This window comes from Caenorhabditis remanei, chromosome IV (assembly GCF_010183535.1).
Source record: "Caenorhabditis remanei strain PX506 chromosome IV, whole genome shotgun sequence".
Lineage (NCBI taxonomy): Eukaryota > Metazoa > Nematoda > Chromadorea > Rhabditida > Rhabditidae > Caenorhabditis > Caenorhabditis remanei.
In genome coordinates this window covers 5,376,824-5,393,212 of record NC_071331.1, presented here as the reverse complement: position 1 = coordinate 5,393,212, position 16,389 = coordinate 5,376,824, and the positions used below count along the sequence as shown (strand labels likewise).

Sequence of the window (16,389 nt, the reverse complement as noted above, 5' to 3'; positions counted from 1 at the left end):
GATAGGAGGTCTGGAATATAGTTTAAAATAATTGCTACCGGATGAACTAAGAACGTTATACAAACAAGGTATATGAACAATGTGAAACTGAAACTTACAAAAATCAAGCAACCGTAAGAAACTTTAAATTGAATGAAAGCGAATGAAGCCCAGTCTACCTCCGCGCTCTAATGATAACGTCATAACGGTGAACATTAGAAATTTTTTGCATACAGTAGCCGAGCGGAATCTTCAAAAATCTGTATTTTATATAGAAACACGCAATTTTTCAATAGAGCGCGGCAGCGGAGCTAGACTTGACGGGATATTCTAGATTGTGATGAAAACTAAAACAGAATCGAATAAGATAATGATTCCCAATTATCCTAATAGTAAGATTTTGAAACAGTATACTTTCGAATATTGAAAATATAATTCAAATTTTTTAAAAGTTGTTAAAATTGATTTTGATAAATTGAGATTATTATGGAATGACCAGTTTCAAAACCGCTGAAACAAAAAAATGAACCACCTGAAACATGCAAAAATAACTGAAGAGGAACTTCCTTTTTTCAAAAACAACTGAAGCGAAACCTTGCAAAAAAAACGAAAAACCAAATCATCAAAACGCAAACTAACCAAAATATAGCCTCCTCCTTCAAAACTAGAAAACCCTTTCCCTTCTGAAAAAAAAGTGGGCGTGGCCCCTTTCCAACCTGCTTATTCGATTCCGGAGAAATGAATGAAATAACAAGAATATGAAGGTGTCAAAGATCACTTGCTGGAATTTGTTGTTCTGACTCGATTCGTTTGTATATTAAGCGAAAAATTTTGAGAGTTCGAACATAGAATCATTGAAACATGGATCAAAAGTTTAGACAGACTAATCATTTTCACCCAGAGTTCAAAAAATACCTCTGGGTTCAGACGAATTCGAACAGACAACTTTTGTCTGAAATTGCTCACATACTGGAAAATTTTATGTCTGAAAATTATTTTTGCTGTTTTTGGAGTTCTATAGGAAACTCATAAGCAGTATCTTGAATAATGAAACATTCATGTGAATGCGGACTAAGAAATCAAAATATCAGAAAAGAAACTTGTGAATACCAAATGGGACTAGATGATGAACTCATTAAAAGCAGACTCATATAAACATAGTTTTATTGAAACAGTCCGAATTTACAAATTTTTCTTGCTTATTGAGATACGTTTGGATCTTGTCATACTCTAACAAATTGGAGATCAATGGGAACAGGTTTTCTAGTTTCTCAGTGCAAACTTACATACACTCCGAAACAGGTTATGAATTTAAAACCATCCAGCTCGGAATTCAGGTTGTTGGGGGCGCGGATTCAATTACCTAAGCGTAAACTTTACTAAGGGAACAAAACAATTCAGGAATTAAAGACCACTTGGTACCGGGAAATATACTGAAATTATAGGGTAAAGAGTCTGGTTCTGATTTAGAAAACTTTTTTTTCGTGTATATTTACTAATCAGAACATAATTTATTGAAATAACATTTGAGCATGAAGCATATAATTACAGTTCTGAAGTTTATTTTTTAGAAACTTCACACTACATGGATGTATGTAATGGGCCTATTCACAACGTAGCAAAAGAAGGGAAAAACTATTTTTACTACTAGCAATAATAGTTTTTTGCTTTTCTTGCTACCTTGTGAATAGGGTCATAATGAAGTTTGTATAAATTCTAACAGGATAAATTATTTTCATAAAGTCAATATGTTTTCCAAACTACATAATATCATGTTTTATAGACGTTCAAACATTTCACTAAGTTATTCATTTTTTAACTTTATCTAGTTATTGAATACGATCTCAAGTATCGTGGAGCAAGAAGAAGATGAAAAAATAATACGTGACAGGGTTAAGCAAATTTTAAATAAATGTATTCAAAGAAGAAACTATTACAAATTATTCAAAATTATATACATATAAACTCATTGAAACAGACTGGGTTAAAAAAGAATATTTTCTAAAAACCAGTTTGTAATCATCGAAAAGTTAAAAACAAACGGAAGACACGGGCGGAAAAAATGATTTGTAATTTATTGTTCCATTGCCTTGTTAAAAATGAAAGATAATGGATGTTACCAACTTTGTAATAAATGTTATTTATTTGAAACACTCGAAAATTTCAGAAGAGTATTTTGCAGTGCCTAAAGTTCATCTATCACATAAAAAAAGTTCCTAAATAACATTTTTGCTAAATAATGAAAAAATATTTGAAAAACAACTTCATAAGGTTCTCGAAACTGTGAAACGAACGTTTTTCCATTAAAAAAATTTTTAACACGACCTTGATTTTTCGGTGAAATTATTCATAGAATTAACGTAAGTAAAGACTTTGCAACACTGAAACCAAGTCTGCTATTTTTACTTAACGACCACAAGAAACGGTTAATTTTTTCAAACCAATTTATCGGAAACATGTTCATCATGAAATGTATTCTTTCACGCGTCCTTCTCTCTTTCTCCTTGAGTAGGTCAAATGAGCTTTATAAGACTCGGCAAATTCATAAGGAATTTCAGCAAAACTGGATAAAAATACACAGTAATTAAGCCATAGGAATCGATCTAATAAGGGAACGTTTAGTTTCAACTTTTTGGAAACATATAGAAACAGTATCATAGTTTTGTGAGAAAACGGCTTTAGGGTTTTTAAACATAACTAAAAATGTTGTGTACAATTTGGGAACTTTTCAAAAAAAGTAAAATTCTGGGGATGATTGATCACATCTGCGCCAAAAAAAGGAACATGTCAAAAAAAATTATTTTCAAAAAATTTCGGCCACCAGGCAATGAACATTCTATGGTTATGGAAAGGAAAGATCAATCAACTGATTAACAAGAGTATAAAAAAAGCACTTACATTTTCTTCAAAAAATTTCTTTAGTAATTCTCAATTTATCACGTCTCATATAACCAGGTTAAATTGTTCTGAAAAGTGTTTCTGTACTCATTAAACACATTTGAAACCGTATTTTCGATTAGAACTCCCATCATTCTTGTAATGTTATGTTACACCTAAGGCTTCCATTCAGTCCAATTTTTGACCGACCTGACCGACCGCCGACCTACGCAATTTTTTCTGTCTGCATGCGCCATATTATTATATTTTTCATTCCCGTTTATTTTTCACGAAGGAGTCATGTTTAAAACGAAGTAAGAAGCTGAGGTCGTCAACATGGTCGAGAGCTCTGATGATTATAAAAGTTTCGTCGATAGCATCAGGCCAGTGTGGGCAGACTTTGTCAAGCAAGAGTTACGTGGGATCGTCAAGTCAATATTGGCTGAGTATGGGGAAATGGAAGAAGCTGTAAGTGATGAGAGGCGGAATATCAAGCGTCGTATAAGGTCACAAAAAGAAAAATGGGAGTCAGTGCAAAGGAAACTACAGGAAAATAGGAAACGTAAGATGAAGAGTGAAAAGAAGGCTAGGAGAATTTGTAAAAAGAAGATGAAGGCAGCGAATAGTCGAAATTGGCTGAAGTTTCGGGAATTGAAGTACAATTTTCTGGCTCGTAAGCAAGTAATACTGATGTCATCAGTCTATACTGTTCCGCTTGGCACCTATCGGGTATGGTGTCTGCTTCTCTCATTCGAAACTTTTTTCAATGCAAGAAATAAGAAAAAGAAATATAGTGCATGAAGGACGGTCAAGGTTATAAGGATAACGGTCACGAAGATATTGAACTCATTTGAACTCATCTTTTCACGTACCTCGAGTGCGTATATAAAATAAATAAATAAATAAATATTCTACGACAATTTTTGAAAAGAAAAACCGGCAGAAAACTGGCATTTTTACGAACGAGACTGACAAAAGTGAAACAAATTTGGACTAATTTGAACAGAATTAGTACTTGCAACAATTTTTAATATCATTTTTCAGTCATAGTGCAATTTTTAATGAGCACAGGTTTATTATTCCGATTTTCAAAAATCACTCGAAATTCGTCAAATTTTTCAAAGTTAATCTTATTTTGACATCATTTTCAGCGCACTTTTCACAGATTGAATTTAAAAAAATTTTAAAAATAATAAACTAAATTTAAAAAAAACTAAATTTAAACTTCCGCCTATAAATACGCAAACACTTCCATGCGGACCTCTGTCGGCTCGGTCGGTCGGCGGTCGGACCGAACCCGACTGGACCGAATGGAAGCCTCAGTTACAGCTACAAAAGTATAAATGGAAAGACATGGCATCATTATCGAAAAAAAGAAACAGTAACTTTGTTAACACAAACTATCAATTCATTGAGTTGAATACTAATGTTGGGTGCAAGGTAGGAAATATTGAAAAATATATTTTAGTGACGACTACAGATGCCGACTGAAAATATCAAAATGCCTAGACAGAAACAGTAATCTATAAAAATGTCAAACAACAGATGCATTAAAAAATAAATAGCGAGGTAGTCTTCCTATTTCGTTTTTAAGAAACAACTAAAGCAACACGTTGGCAAAAGACAAATCATGAGTTATTTATATAAATAATTTATAATTTAAAAAGAAAGTCGTTAGAAGAGGAATAAAAATTATATAGTGATTGTTTCCGAGTTAATCTAGAACGTCTAATGAAGTCAGTGAAACAGAAACTAATCGTACACATACTTGTCACGGGCCGGGCCGGGCCGATTTCCAAATTTTCACCGGCCCGGCCCGGCCCGGCCCGGTCAACTCGGTCGGCCCGGGTGAAGCGACTTTTTTTCGAAAAACATGTTTTTTTCAGCAGTTATTTTTGAAAAAGGGGTTTTTGGGGTATTTTCTGCAAAAATTCTACTGAATTGATGATTTTTATTAGTTCTACAGTGGATTTAGTAATAAAAAAGTACTTGAAAATTATTTTTGGGGTGCAAAAATTTTGAAAAATTTTCCACCCGGGCCGGGCTGGCAAAATTTTTCCTCGGCCCGGCCCTGGCCCGGCCCGTCAAATGACAAGTATGATCGTACATGATTAGGAAAATCTTCTGGTTTTTGAGAAGTCTCATTATGTTCCCATTTTTATTGTCCGTCCAACTGATAAAGTACTGTAGCTGAAACGTTTTATAGTTTCAGCTACGGTGGACCACTTTGCTCCCTTGTCAGCTGACAGGTATTTCTCTTATTGAAAAATATTTTAAACCAAATTATAAGTAGCGTAGTTGAAAATCAGTGAGTAAACTTACCACAGATTTGAAACCGAGTATTCAGTCCAATTAAGAGGCGTTGTCTGTAAGATGAGGATTCCTCTTGGCACAGTTGCAAAAAGTTGTTTCAATCCGAACTCTTTTCACAGCATATGTACCCCTATGGTAGTGATTTATAAAAAATATGTCACCAGTCCCCTATGACGTCATCATAGGAAAATATGCCCAATAATTGACTGTTCAGAGCTTTGATGAAATATTACAAAACTATTGGTAAAAAAGTTTGGAACGTTTTTGCATAAAAATGATGTCGAATTATTTTTTCGATAAAATTTTTTTCCCATGGGGGGGACCCTTATGTGATTTTCGAAATAAATGAAAATATCTCAAAATGGTCCACTTGTTTTTTGATGGTTTTAATTGGATCGTATGTTAAATATTGCGGGAATTTAGTACATCAGTTGAAATTTTATGGCTTCTGTACAAATTATTGACGAAAACGTCAAAAAATGGGAAAAAATTTTGATGAAGAAAAAAACGAAATCGGTTCAAACCAATTTCTGAGGTGTAAAACCGTGGAATTGGTTTATTTCATGTGTGTAATCGATATTCTGATTGTTTTCGGAACAATTTTTTTTTTCGAATTTTTCGTGAAAAATTTTTTTCCATAAGGGGGGACCCTTATGTGATTTTTGAAAAAATCGAAATATCTCAAAATGGTCCACCTACTTTTTTATGATTTTAATTGGATTTAATAGAACAGTTTGCGGGGAATATGAATACGATTTGAAATTTTATGGCTTCTAGAGGGATTTTTTGAGAAAAGTTGAAAAAACATGAAAATGAAATTTAATTAAACGGTTTCTGGGGTGTCTGGAGGGCTGGAAATTTGTGTAGGGGTAGTCAAAAACACTCCTAACATGTACCGAAAGTTTCGCAGAGTTATCTGAAAAACTGAAATTTTTGTGAATTTTTGGTTGAAAAGTCAATTATTGGGCATATTTTCCTATGATGACGTCATAGGGGACTGGTGACATATTTTTTGTAAATCACTACCATAGAGGTACATATGCTGTGAAAAGAGTTCGGATTGAAACTACTTTTTGCAACTGTGCCAAGATCAAACACAAACATTCTCACTCTTACAGATAGTGCCTCTTAAAATAAAGGCCCGAAATTTTTTAATCAGCGATTTCAAAGTCAACTATCTTACTGACGATTAATTTTTTCACAAAAATATACTTTCACTGTGAAACAGGTCCGAACCAAAAAATTTGAACTCTCTCAATATGTTTTAATGAAATTCCTTCATGAACAGGGCACAGACTTGAGAAAACAACAAACCTACTGGAATAACAAAACAATGAATTGAAAATCGCTCGGTATAAGAAAATATACTGAAAATATTGGATTGAGAACTTTTGTTCTGACTAAAAACCCGTTTCTTTGTCATTTGAATCTCGATAATAAAGACATTACCGCGTTACTATTTTCATCGGTAAACAAGTTCTCTGACAAGGGAAGTTCATGACGAGGCGAGTTGAATTTTTTCTAAAAATTGGGCTTCTGGTACTTTCGACACAGCTGATTCCAAACCTGCAAGAAAAATCGGCCAAATGCTCACGTGAACCGAGTTATGACCCGTTAAGCTTGCAATTCTACAGTACTTCGATAGACTATTCAGTGAATTGAAAGCTCACGTGAAAAGCTTAACCACATGATAAAATTGAACAGTTTGACGGGTCATAACTTGGTTCACGTGAGAATTTGGCTGATTTTTCTTGCAGTTCTGGAAACAACAGGGTCGAAAGTACCAGAGTTCCAATTTTTAGAAAAAGTTCAACTCGCCTTGTCATGAACTTCCCTTGTGAAACAGATTGCAAAAAGAAGAAGATTTTCAAACTGCAATTTAACCAAGGTGGCGGTAACGTTCTTGAAAATCAAGCATGCTCTTGCTCTATAGATTCTATAATTTCTGTGATCATACAAAAGTACAAATCATTGAATGGGCTGGAGAAGTTCTTCACGCTCGGAAAAACTTTTTTCCCTCGATTCATTTACCGAAAAAAAGCTTTTTTCCGTTATTCGCCATTAACAAATATCTGTTTTGTTAAGACTTTTTTGTTCTGAAGTGAATACGTATTTTCACAATCAGGTCATACCGTAAAGCTCCGATACTGAATCTTGTGATATTTGGTAAGTTCCACAATTTATCAAAATCAGTTTTTGAACTTTCAAAAGATTTGAATTATATTTTTCGATATCCGAAAGTTTTCGGATTGCACGCTTCTCTTTCAACTTTGTTGGCGTCCACCGTCTACATGGTTGTTGCTCAAGGATCAATCAAAATCCGACGGAGGATACATAACCGTGGTTACTGGCAGAGGGAACCCGTTGGTTAAGATGAAGGAAGCATCTGATAGTGAGAAGGTGAAGGTTGATTCGACACTCACCAAATCAAGAAGCGTTGAACGTTGAACTTGAAAAACTATCTGAAATTTGAGAAACCGAATATTTGTGCAAAATTCAAAAACTTTCCCAAAACAAAAGATTTTTGAAACTTTAAGCTACAAAACTCTTATTGGTGCCTCTTTGAAAACTGTCACTTTTTTCTGCCGAGTCTTGTCAGGGCGTATCGAAAAATCTGAGAACAGGTATGCTAACAATTGTTTTGCTGTCTAACTCTGCAAACTAATCTGATAAAACGTTTATGCAAAATTCTATGCGGTCTAGCTTCCAAGATAATTGTTTTCTTATTTCCTGAAATTTGATCAGATTTTTCTTTGGTTCCACTATATTGCTCTTCTGTCAAAAGGCTGGTTTTTTTCAAGCACCTAAATAAAAATGAGAACTTTGATTTCTTGACCTTTCTATCGACATTTCCTCATCACGTTTCAGAAATAAATTTTAATCAAAAATTCACCTGTCTCATTGAAATAATCAGATATCTCAGTGACATTAAAACTTTATGAAAACTTTTTACATTTCATTTTCCTTCCCGTGATGTCAAAAAAAGTGACATGGGTCCACATATTGGACGATTTCAACACTGTCGCCTTGGATTTTCTTCGTCCATTCAGATTTCCGCTTGCTGTAATTGCCGCTCTTGTAAATGCTTTCCATATACTAGTTCTCAGCAGAAAATCGATGAGATCAAATTGTATAAATGTAATTATGATAGGGATTGGTATTTGTGATTTGTATGTGATGGGATACAAAGTACAAGATAAAATTAGAGATATGATACCTGTTCCTGATTGGTGAGAATTGTTTTTGTGTTTGAGATTAAATTTTTGTTTTATTTTTTTTAGTTCTCTACCATACAGCTACACTTATATGATGGTCACCTCCTGTTTTGAAATCGCTGAAAGTCTTTTACGACGCCTGTCCGCATATCTTGCCGTTCTAATGGCAACCGTTCGTGTTCTTGTAGTCAAAAATCCACTAAACGCCAAGTTTGATAGCCTATCCACTCCTATGTTCGCTATCAAATCCATTATTTTGCTCACCCTTCTCAGTGCTATTAACGACGCTTTTTACTACGCGCCGAGCCGTTTCGAAAGTGACGATATGCCGGTCAAACCTCCTGCAAGGTGTGGTTACGGTGAGAACTTTACTGCAATAGTGCTAGTCCGCACGTTCAACATCATATTCTACGAAAACTTCTATCAACAGGTCTACGTGATTTATGATGGAATTTCGAAGGTAAAAATTTGGTTTTATACCATACTTGCAAACCGGGCCGAAACGGGTCGACACGGGCCGACTCGCTTCAAACTGAGTTTTATGAGCTGAAAAATACCAAAATGGTGAAAAATACCGAAAAATGTAAATCTCGACGAGTTCTATGTCACTGACATATGTACTACGGGCCGGGTGGCTATTTGTTATTGGGCCGCGGGCCGGGAAAAAGTTCAAAAAACCCGAATATGGCCAAAAAGCCATTCTAGCCCGGCCCGCGGCACATTAACAAATAGCAATCTGACCTGTAGTGGGTCAATGAAATAGAACTCGTCGAGATCTACATTTTGGTATATTTTTCAGCTCATAAAACTCAGTTTGAAGCGAGTTACGGGCCGGCCCGGTTCGCAAGTATGTTTTATACCCACGTTTTCAGCTCATTCCCGCTATTTCTCTACCCATCTTGTCATTTCTTCTGATTCAAGAGATTTTAAACGCTGCAAACGCCAGAAAACAATTTTTGACTGCACAAAACTCAATTGAAAAGTTCGCTACAACAATTATTTTAGTTTCGCACTTTCGAATTTTTCAGAGCAAAATCAAACCTCACTACTAAAATGATTGCATCAATGACAATCGCTTCTGTAATCGCTGAGGGTCCTTTTGGAATCCTTGCGATTGCAGCTGCACTGTCCGAAGAGTACTCCTTCCAATAGTTCGTTTGTAATCAATTGGGTCCAAAACTTGTATACTATCTTCTTCCTACTAATGGAATAGTTCTGTGTGTCCGTCCGACGCTTCTCTCTGTATAACTTTTTTCTTTCTGAACCGTTTCAAAAAATGTTTGGGGGTATAACCATGAACCTCCGAGCGCTTCAATTTTTTGGACCCCGGGTGTCAGATTACTGTAGGATTACTGTAGCTACCGTAACCCAAAAAATGAAAAAGTACTTCAAACAGAACGAGGGTAGACCAGACTTGAGTGGTAACAACCTTGACCCCTTAGTATGTGACCCGAAAAAAATTGGGCCGGTTACTGTAGGATTACGGTAATTACAGAGTTTTGAATATTTACAGTGGAACCTGAATATCTTGGAAGGTTCAGATCCCCACTGATCGAGTACGTTGTTAAATTTGTTAACTCTGCAGTCCCGTACTTTTCCTTGAGACACTTTACAGATTTACTACTGCCATACCCCTAAAGGGGTACTGTAGCTACAGTAACCCAAAAATCGGGAAAACAGGTTACAACGGAAAATACGGGGCCCATATTTTGGTTGTGACTCCCTGGGCACCTTAACACAATACTCCAAAAATTTGAGCCAGTTTGGCCGCAACATCCAGAAATTTCCAAAAGTTTCCAGAATGTTCCAGAAACTTCTTGAAACTTTCAAAAACTTCTAGAAACTTCCAGAGAGTTCTAGAAAATTTAAGAAATTAATAGAACCGTTCAAAAAATTCTAGACTTTTCCAGAACCTTCCAGAAGATACCAGAAGATCCGGAAGTTTCAAGATTTTTCCAGAATTTTCTAGAAACTTCCGGAAACTTCAGAAATACTTCCGATTTTAGAATCCAAATATTTGGGAATCTTCCAGGAACTTCAAGAAATATTTTTGAAATTCGGCGGCAATTCAAAATTTTGAAGTTCGGCGGGAATTCGAATATTTCGAAACCTTACAGAAAAACTTTTAAAGTTCGGCGGGAATTCGAATATTTCGAAACCTTATAGAAAAACTTTTAAAGTTCGGCGGGAATTCGAATATTCTGGAACCTTCTAGAAACTTCTAGAAAAACTTTTGAAGTTCGGCGGGAATTCGAATATTTCGAAACCTAATAGAAAAACTTTTGAAGTTCGGCGGGAATTCGAATATTCTGGAACCTTCTAGAAAAACTTTTAAAGTTCGGCGGGAATTCGAATATTTCGAAACCTTCTAGAAACTTCTAGAAAAACTTTTGAAGTTCGGCGGGAATTCGAATATTTTGAAACCTTATAGAAACTTCTAGAAAAACTTTTGAAGTTCGGCGGGAATTCGAATATTTTGAAACCTTATAGAAAAACTTTTGAAGTTCGGCGGGAATTCGAATATTCTGGAACCTTCTAGAAAAACTTTTAAAGTTCGGCGGGAATTCGAATATTTCGAAACCTTCTAGAAACTTCTAGAAAAACTTTTGAAGTTCGGCGGGAATTCGAATATTTTGAAACCTTATAGAAACTTCTAGAAAAACTTTTGAAGTTCGGCGGGAATTCGAATATTCTGGAACCTTCTAGAAACTTCTAGAAAAACTTTTGAAGTTTGGCGGGAATTCGAATATTCTGGAACCTTCTAGAAAAACTTTTGAAGTTCGGCGGGAATTCGAATATTTTGAAACCTTATAGAAACTTCTAGAAAAACTTTTGAAGTTCGGCGGGAATTCGAATATTCTGGAACCTTATAGAAAAACTTTTAAAGTTCGGCGGGAATTCGAATATTTTGAAACCTTATAGAAACTTCTAGAAAAACTTTTAAAGTTCGGCGGGAATTCGAATATTCTGGAACCTTCTAGAAACTTATAGAAAAACTTTTGAAGTTCGGCGGGAATTCGAATATTTCGAAACCTAATAGAAAAACTTTTGAAGTTCGGCGGGAATTCGAATATTCTGGAACCTTCTAGAAACTTATAGAAAAACTTTTGAAGTTCGGCGGGAATTCGAATATTTCGAAACCTAATAGAAAAACTTTTAAAGTTCGGCGGGAATTCGAATATTTTGAAACCTTATAGAAACTTCTAGAAAAACTTTTAAAGTTCGGCGGGAATTCGAATATTTTGAAACCTTATAGAAACTTCTAGAAAAACTTTTGAAGTTCGGGGGGAATTCAAACGGTTTATGGGACGTGTGAATGTTTTTTTTAAGACGTTTAAACAATAGAAAGAACGTCTAAGTGTTTCAAGAGACATTTCTTTTCTCAAAAGGCATCTAAACTGGATTAGAGCCAAAAGATTTTAATCGAAAAACAGAAAATAGAGAAGCAACCAACGAAGCTGATTAGAAGAGCAATCCTTTTGAAGAAATGTCCAGAAATGTTCCATCTGTTCCAGGCGGAGAGCAAAATGCTGAAGTAAAAACCTAATCAGAAAATCGTATTCTCAGAAAAACATTATGTAGAGTGATAAATGAAACATTTATCTGAGGGGTCTGAGGAGCGGAGCCGCAATCTTAGTGCATGCGCAAGAATAGACGTCACAAAATCGTCTCACTTTTGAGTTTCCAGCAGCGTCGCTGCAACTTTATTTCAAGTACGTCAAAGAGATTTCTTTACATGAGTTAGTTTCAGTGCTTTGACTACGGGTAAATGGATGAAATCCAGTTTTCCCTGAACTGCCTAAAATTGTTAAGCGGCAAAGCGGCGCACTCAAGAAGAAATTATGAAGCAACAGTCCACAAAGTTGAAAGGAAGAATAAGACTTTCGAGGAACCATCCTAAATGTCCATGTTATGAGAAGTTCCGGTTTTTGCATTGCTGTAGTATCGGAGAAAGTAATAAACGTAGTAAAAGGGTTATATATTCTCGAGGAGTTCTTTGGTTTAGTGAAAACACTTTTATCGTTTTTTGGTGTTTTCTTAAAGTTTAGAAAAAAAAGTCAGAGAAATTTTTTCGGCAGCATCCTCAACAAAAATAAAAGAGAAAGAGAGTGAATCATATGAACATTACATTCATCTGAAAAACTTATTTGGATTCAGAAAATGATTCCCAGGAACTCCTCACAACCTTCAATCCAACTGAATCCAGCGAAAATCGCGGCGTAGCCGCGAATTTTCTGCTGGTTTTCAGCTATGCGCTTACGGATCTTCAATCTGTATTTAACTATTTGGTTATGCTGAATACTATGACACATTGTGTCGTTAGCTTGGCAATTTCATCACAATACAGAGATGCTGTGTTTCAATTATTACCATGTTTGAAGCTTATACGTAGAAAGAAGCCGGATGTGGTAAGTTACAATTCACGATTTAAGAATCAACTTTTTCATCCAGATCCAAGTGGAGGCAAGCTCGTCCAGACCTACCAGAGGCAGTGTGAATCTTTCGCAAGTTGGTTGAATAATATGCTATTGTGTACACTAATATACAGTAGCGAGCATAGGTGAGGGCAGATTCATACTTTCATGTGTAACTCAGCTGAATCGTGTCCGTTTTGAATAAACTTTTTTTTAAAGGTTGCTGAAATATCCAGTAACAAGAAAACAAGTTTTTTGTAAAAATTTTAGTTTTGATTTTTTTCAATAAGTGATTTTTCCTGTTCGTGATTTGAAAATTCGAAAAAAAACTTTTTATTTTTCTCTTGGAGTTATTTAGTTTTTAATGTCAAATTGATGGAAAATGCTCATATAAACAAAAAATTATGTTGAACTGATTTCTGAAACCCTGAGCATCGTGCCAGAGCTCCAGAAGTCAAATGTAGTGTACTCGGGAAAAGCATCATAACTCATCAAAAAATGTTTCAATTTCGTCAAAAATAGTACCGAATGATGTGTCTTACGTTTTTCTACTAACAAACATCAAACAATTTTAATTTTAGAAAAAAAAATTTTTCAAATTTTTTTCACTCAAAAATTATTTTATTCCCATTTTCCCTCAATTTTAAGCATTTTCTGGGTATAAAACGATCATGCTTTTCAAAAACCTTATCCAAAATGTCTTTTCGCACATAATAAAACTCATGGATGTATTCCTTGTTTGTTTTATACCCAGAAAATGTCTAAAATTGAGGGAAAATGGGAATAAAATAATTTTTGAGTGAAAAAAATTTGAAAAATTATTTTTTTTTAATTAAAATTTTTTGATGTTGGTCTGTAGAAGAACTCAAAACACGTCTTTTGGTACATGTTTTGGCTGATTTAGAGCATTTTTTGATGAGTTATGATGATTTTCCCGAGGACGCCACTTTTGACTTCTGGAGCTCTGGCACGATGCTCAGGAACTAAGAAACCAATTCAACATAATTTTTTGTTTATATGAGCATTTTCCATCAAGTTGACATTAAAAACTAAATAACTCCAAGAGAAAAATAAAAAGTTTTTTTTTCGAATTTTCAAATCACGAAGAGGAAAAATCAATTATTGAAAAAAATAATAACTGAAACTTTTACCAAAAACTTATTTTCTTGTTACTGGATATTTCAGCTATCTGTCAAAAAAAAGATTGTGCAAAACGGACATGATTCAGCTGAGTTACACATGAAAGTATGAATCTGCCCTCACCTATGCTCGCTACTGTATAACCGTACTGATACAAATAAAGAAACATGAAATTTTCAAAGTTTTTGTCTATTATTTTTGTACATAATAGTGCAAAAATTCACCTCAATAAATTCACAAATAATTTGAAAAAGTGAAACTTCTACCGATTTTTCTGTAATACTTTGATTTACTGATTTTTAGAATATTTCCATGTAATTCAAAGTACTTTGAAACAGAAACATTTCTAAACCGGAACAAAATTACTAGTCTTTGAGCATTATTCGACGATTGCAGTTCTTCAATCCAGTTTAAACAAATTCTTGATATCGCTGATTAAATTTTTTTTCAATTGGCCAAATTTGTGGTAAAATATAATAACTCACTGCTTTTCAATTACGTTCTTTGGTTGAATTGTGTTCCAAAAGATTTTTCAATCAAAGTAGTAAACTATCTACAGTACTGGCCATAAAAAATGTGACACTTGCAGTTTTTAGTTAAAATTGGTGAACTTTTTGAGCGTGACACGGCCTCCCTAATATTCTCACAATATACCGTAAATACTGTATTATAACGGCACCTGTAATAGAACGGCACCTGTATTATAACGGCACCCCATCAATACTCAGAATTCATGAATGCGAATATCCCAATGTTTTTTATTGTATCTGATTAGAAGCAGCGTAATTGATAACGTCTTGATCAACGAAAAGAATGCCGAAAAAAAGGTTTTTCGTTTAAATTTAATGAGTTTTTAAAACCTCAAAATTTCACTGGGAGGCAGTTGAAAAATATAACGACATGCCGTTATAATACAGTATTTACGGTAGATTATTTATGAAATGTGTAGATCACAAATAGAGCTTTATTTTTGTAGTTGACAACTTTTTTGTACGAGCACATCCTAAGAAGTTATCGATTGTCAAAGTAAATAGTTCAAAAATATTTCTTTTTAGCACTGAAAAATGGCAACAATTGCAAGAAATTTCTTTGACGATTGATAACTTCTTAGGATGTTGCCGGACAAAAAAGTTTTCAACTTCAAAAATGAAGCTCAGTTTGTGATCTACAAATTTCATAAACAATCTATATTGTGAGACTATCAGAGATGCTGTGTCACAGTCACAAAGTTTACAATGTTCACTTAAAAACTGCAAGTGTCGCATTCTTTACGGCCAGTACTGTACAAGTGAGTAAAGTGGTCGACCGTTGCTGAAACTAGAAAACAATTTCAGCTAAATTTCTTGATTATTTAAAAATGGAAACGCACTGAGACTTCTCCAAGACCAGAAATATGCCAGAATTTTTTCGTAATCATAACTTTTAGCTTCTGTTTCATTGACTCCATTTGACGTTCTAGATTAGAATCGCACTTGATGTTAAGGCATGTCTGTTGACAGTCTCCTGGTCCCCGAATCAGGTTCCTGTCCCACTCCAAACTAAAAAGTAATTTGTATCACTAAATTATTCTAATTTAGTTTATACTTATTACGTATTTTACTTTCTGTTAATTAACTCCCTTCTTCCCTGTCCCTTTAACCCCATTTCAGGCGGAAGTAATATTCCACAATTCAAGTTGCCGCCATTTAGTCGTGTCTGCGTCTCTCCAGTCAAAGGCGCACGCTGTTTCCGACGTCCGCTGGTCTCGCCACGCGCACACCTGCTAAACGACTGTGACCGTACTCGACCGACTCCCCTCGCTTGGCCTAAAGCCATTAATAATTCAGTGTTGTTTGTTCTCTCTTTAAGAGTTGTTATTATTGTGTTTTGTAAGAGAAGTTGTTAGAGAGCGTCTTGTAGTCCCTCGAGAGCCCCCGATACGTGTATCGGGCGCTTGCAGAGCCACTACTATATTCCCTCGATAACCCTTTTCCCTTTAATCCTTATTGTATTGTAAAAGGCAGAACCGAATAGGTTTTTAATGCAGTTCCTCGCGGGACATGCTTTTTCCCTATAATAAATGGTTCTTGTAAATACTTGAGTTATCAGCACATCGGGCGCTTCCATAAAACCACTGAACCACCCTATTGGAAGTATAAATTGGGCTCATGTTCCCACCCTACTCGGCACATTACCGGCGGCCTTCTGGAGACAGAAGGGGTGGCCACATTTGGTGCATCGACCGGGTTTTCTCCGCTAGACCGGAAAATTTCGAGTTATCGATTTTTCCCCTCGACACGGACGAATCAGTCGGTTTGCCCATATTTTGTCCGAAAAAATCGATTTTTCGATTTTTATGTGCTGCTATTCTCGTGTTTTTCCTTGAAGATACAATTAGAACGGCGAAAACTTCTTTGCATTTCGCAATTTCGGTCTTTTGGTTGCTTTTTTCTCGCGAAATTCCGCTCCCC

General features: G+C 35.2%; 1 protein-coding gene across 1 annotated transcript; it reads left to right on the top strand.

Moving 5' to 3' along the window:
- Window positions 1-8,142: 8,142 nt before the first annotated feature.
- Window positions 8,143-12,902, top strand: GCK72_012484 (uncharacterized protein; the record flags this gene model as incomplete). The annotated part of the gene is made up of 4 exons (XM_053729151.1): window positions 8,143-8,399; window positions 8,451-8,844; window positions 12,557-12,793; window positions 12,837-12,902. The coding sequence occupies 4 exons, from the start codon at window positions 8,143-8,145 to the stop codon at window positions 12,900-12,902; spliced, it is 954 nt and encodes a 317-aa protein (XP_053583923.1).
- Between the last annotated feature and the right edge of the window lie 3,487 nt (window positions 12,903-16,389).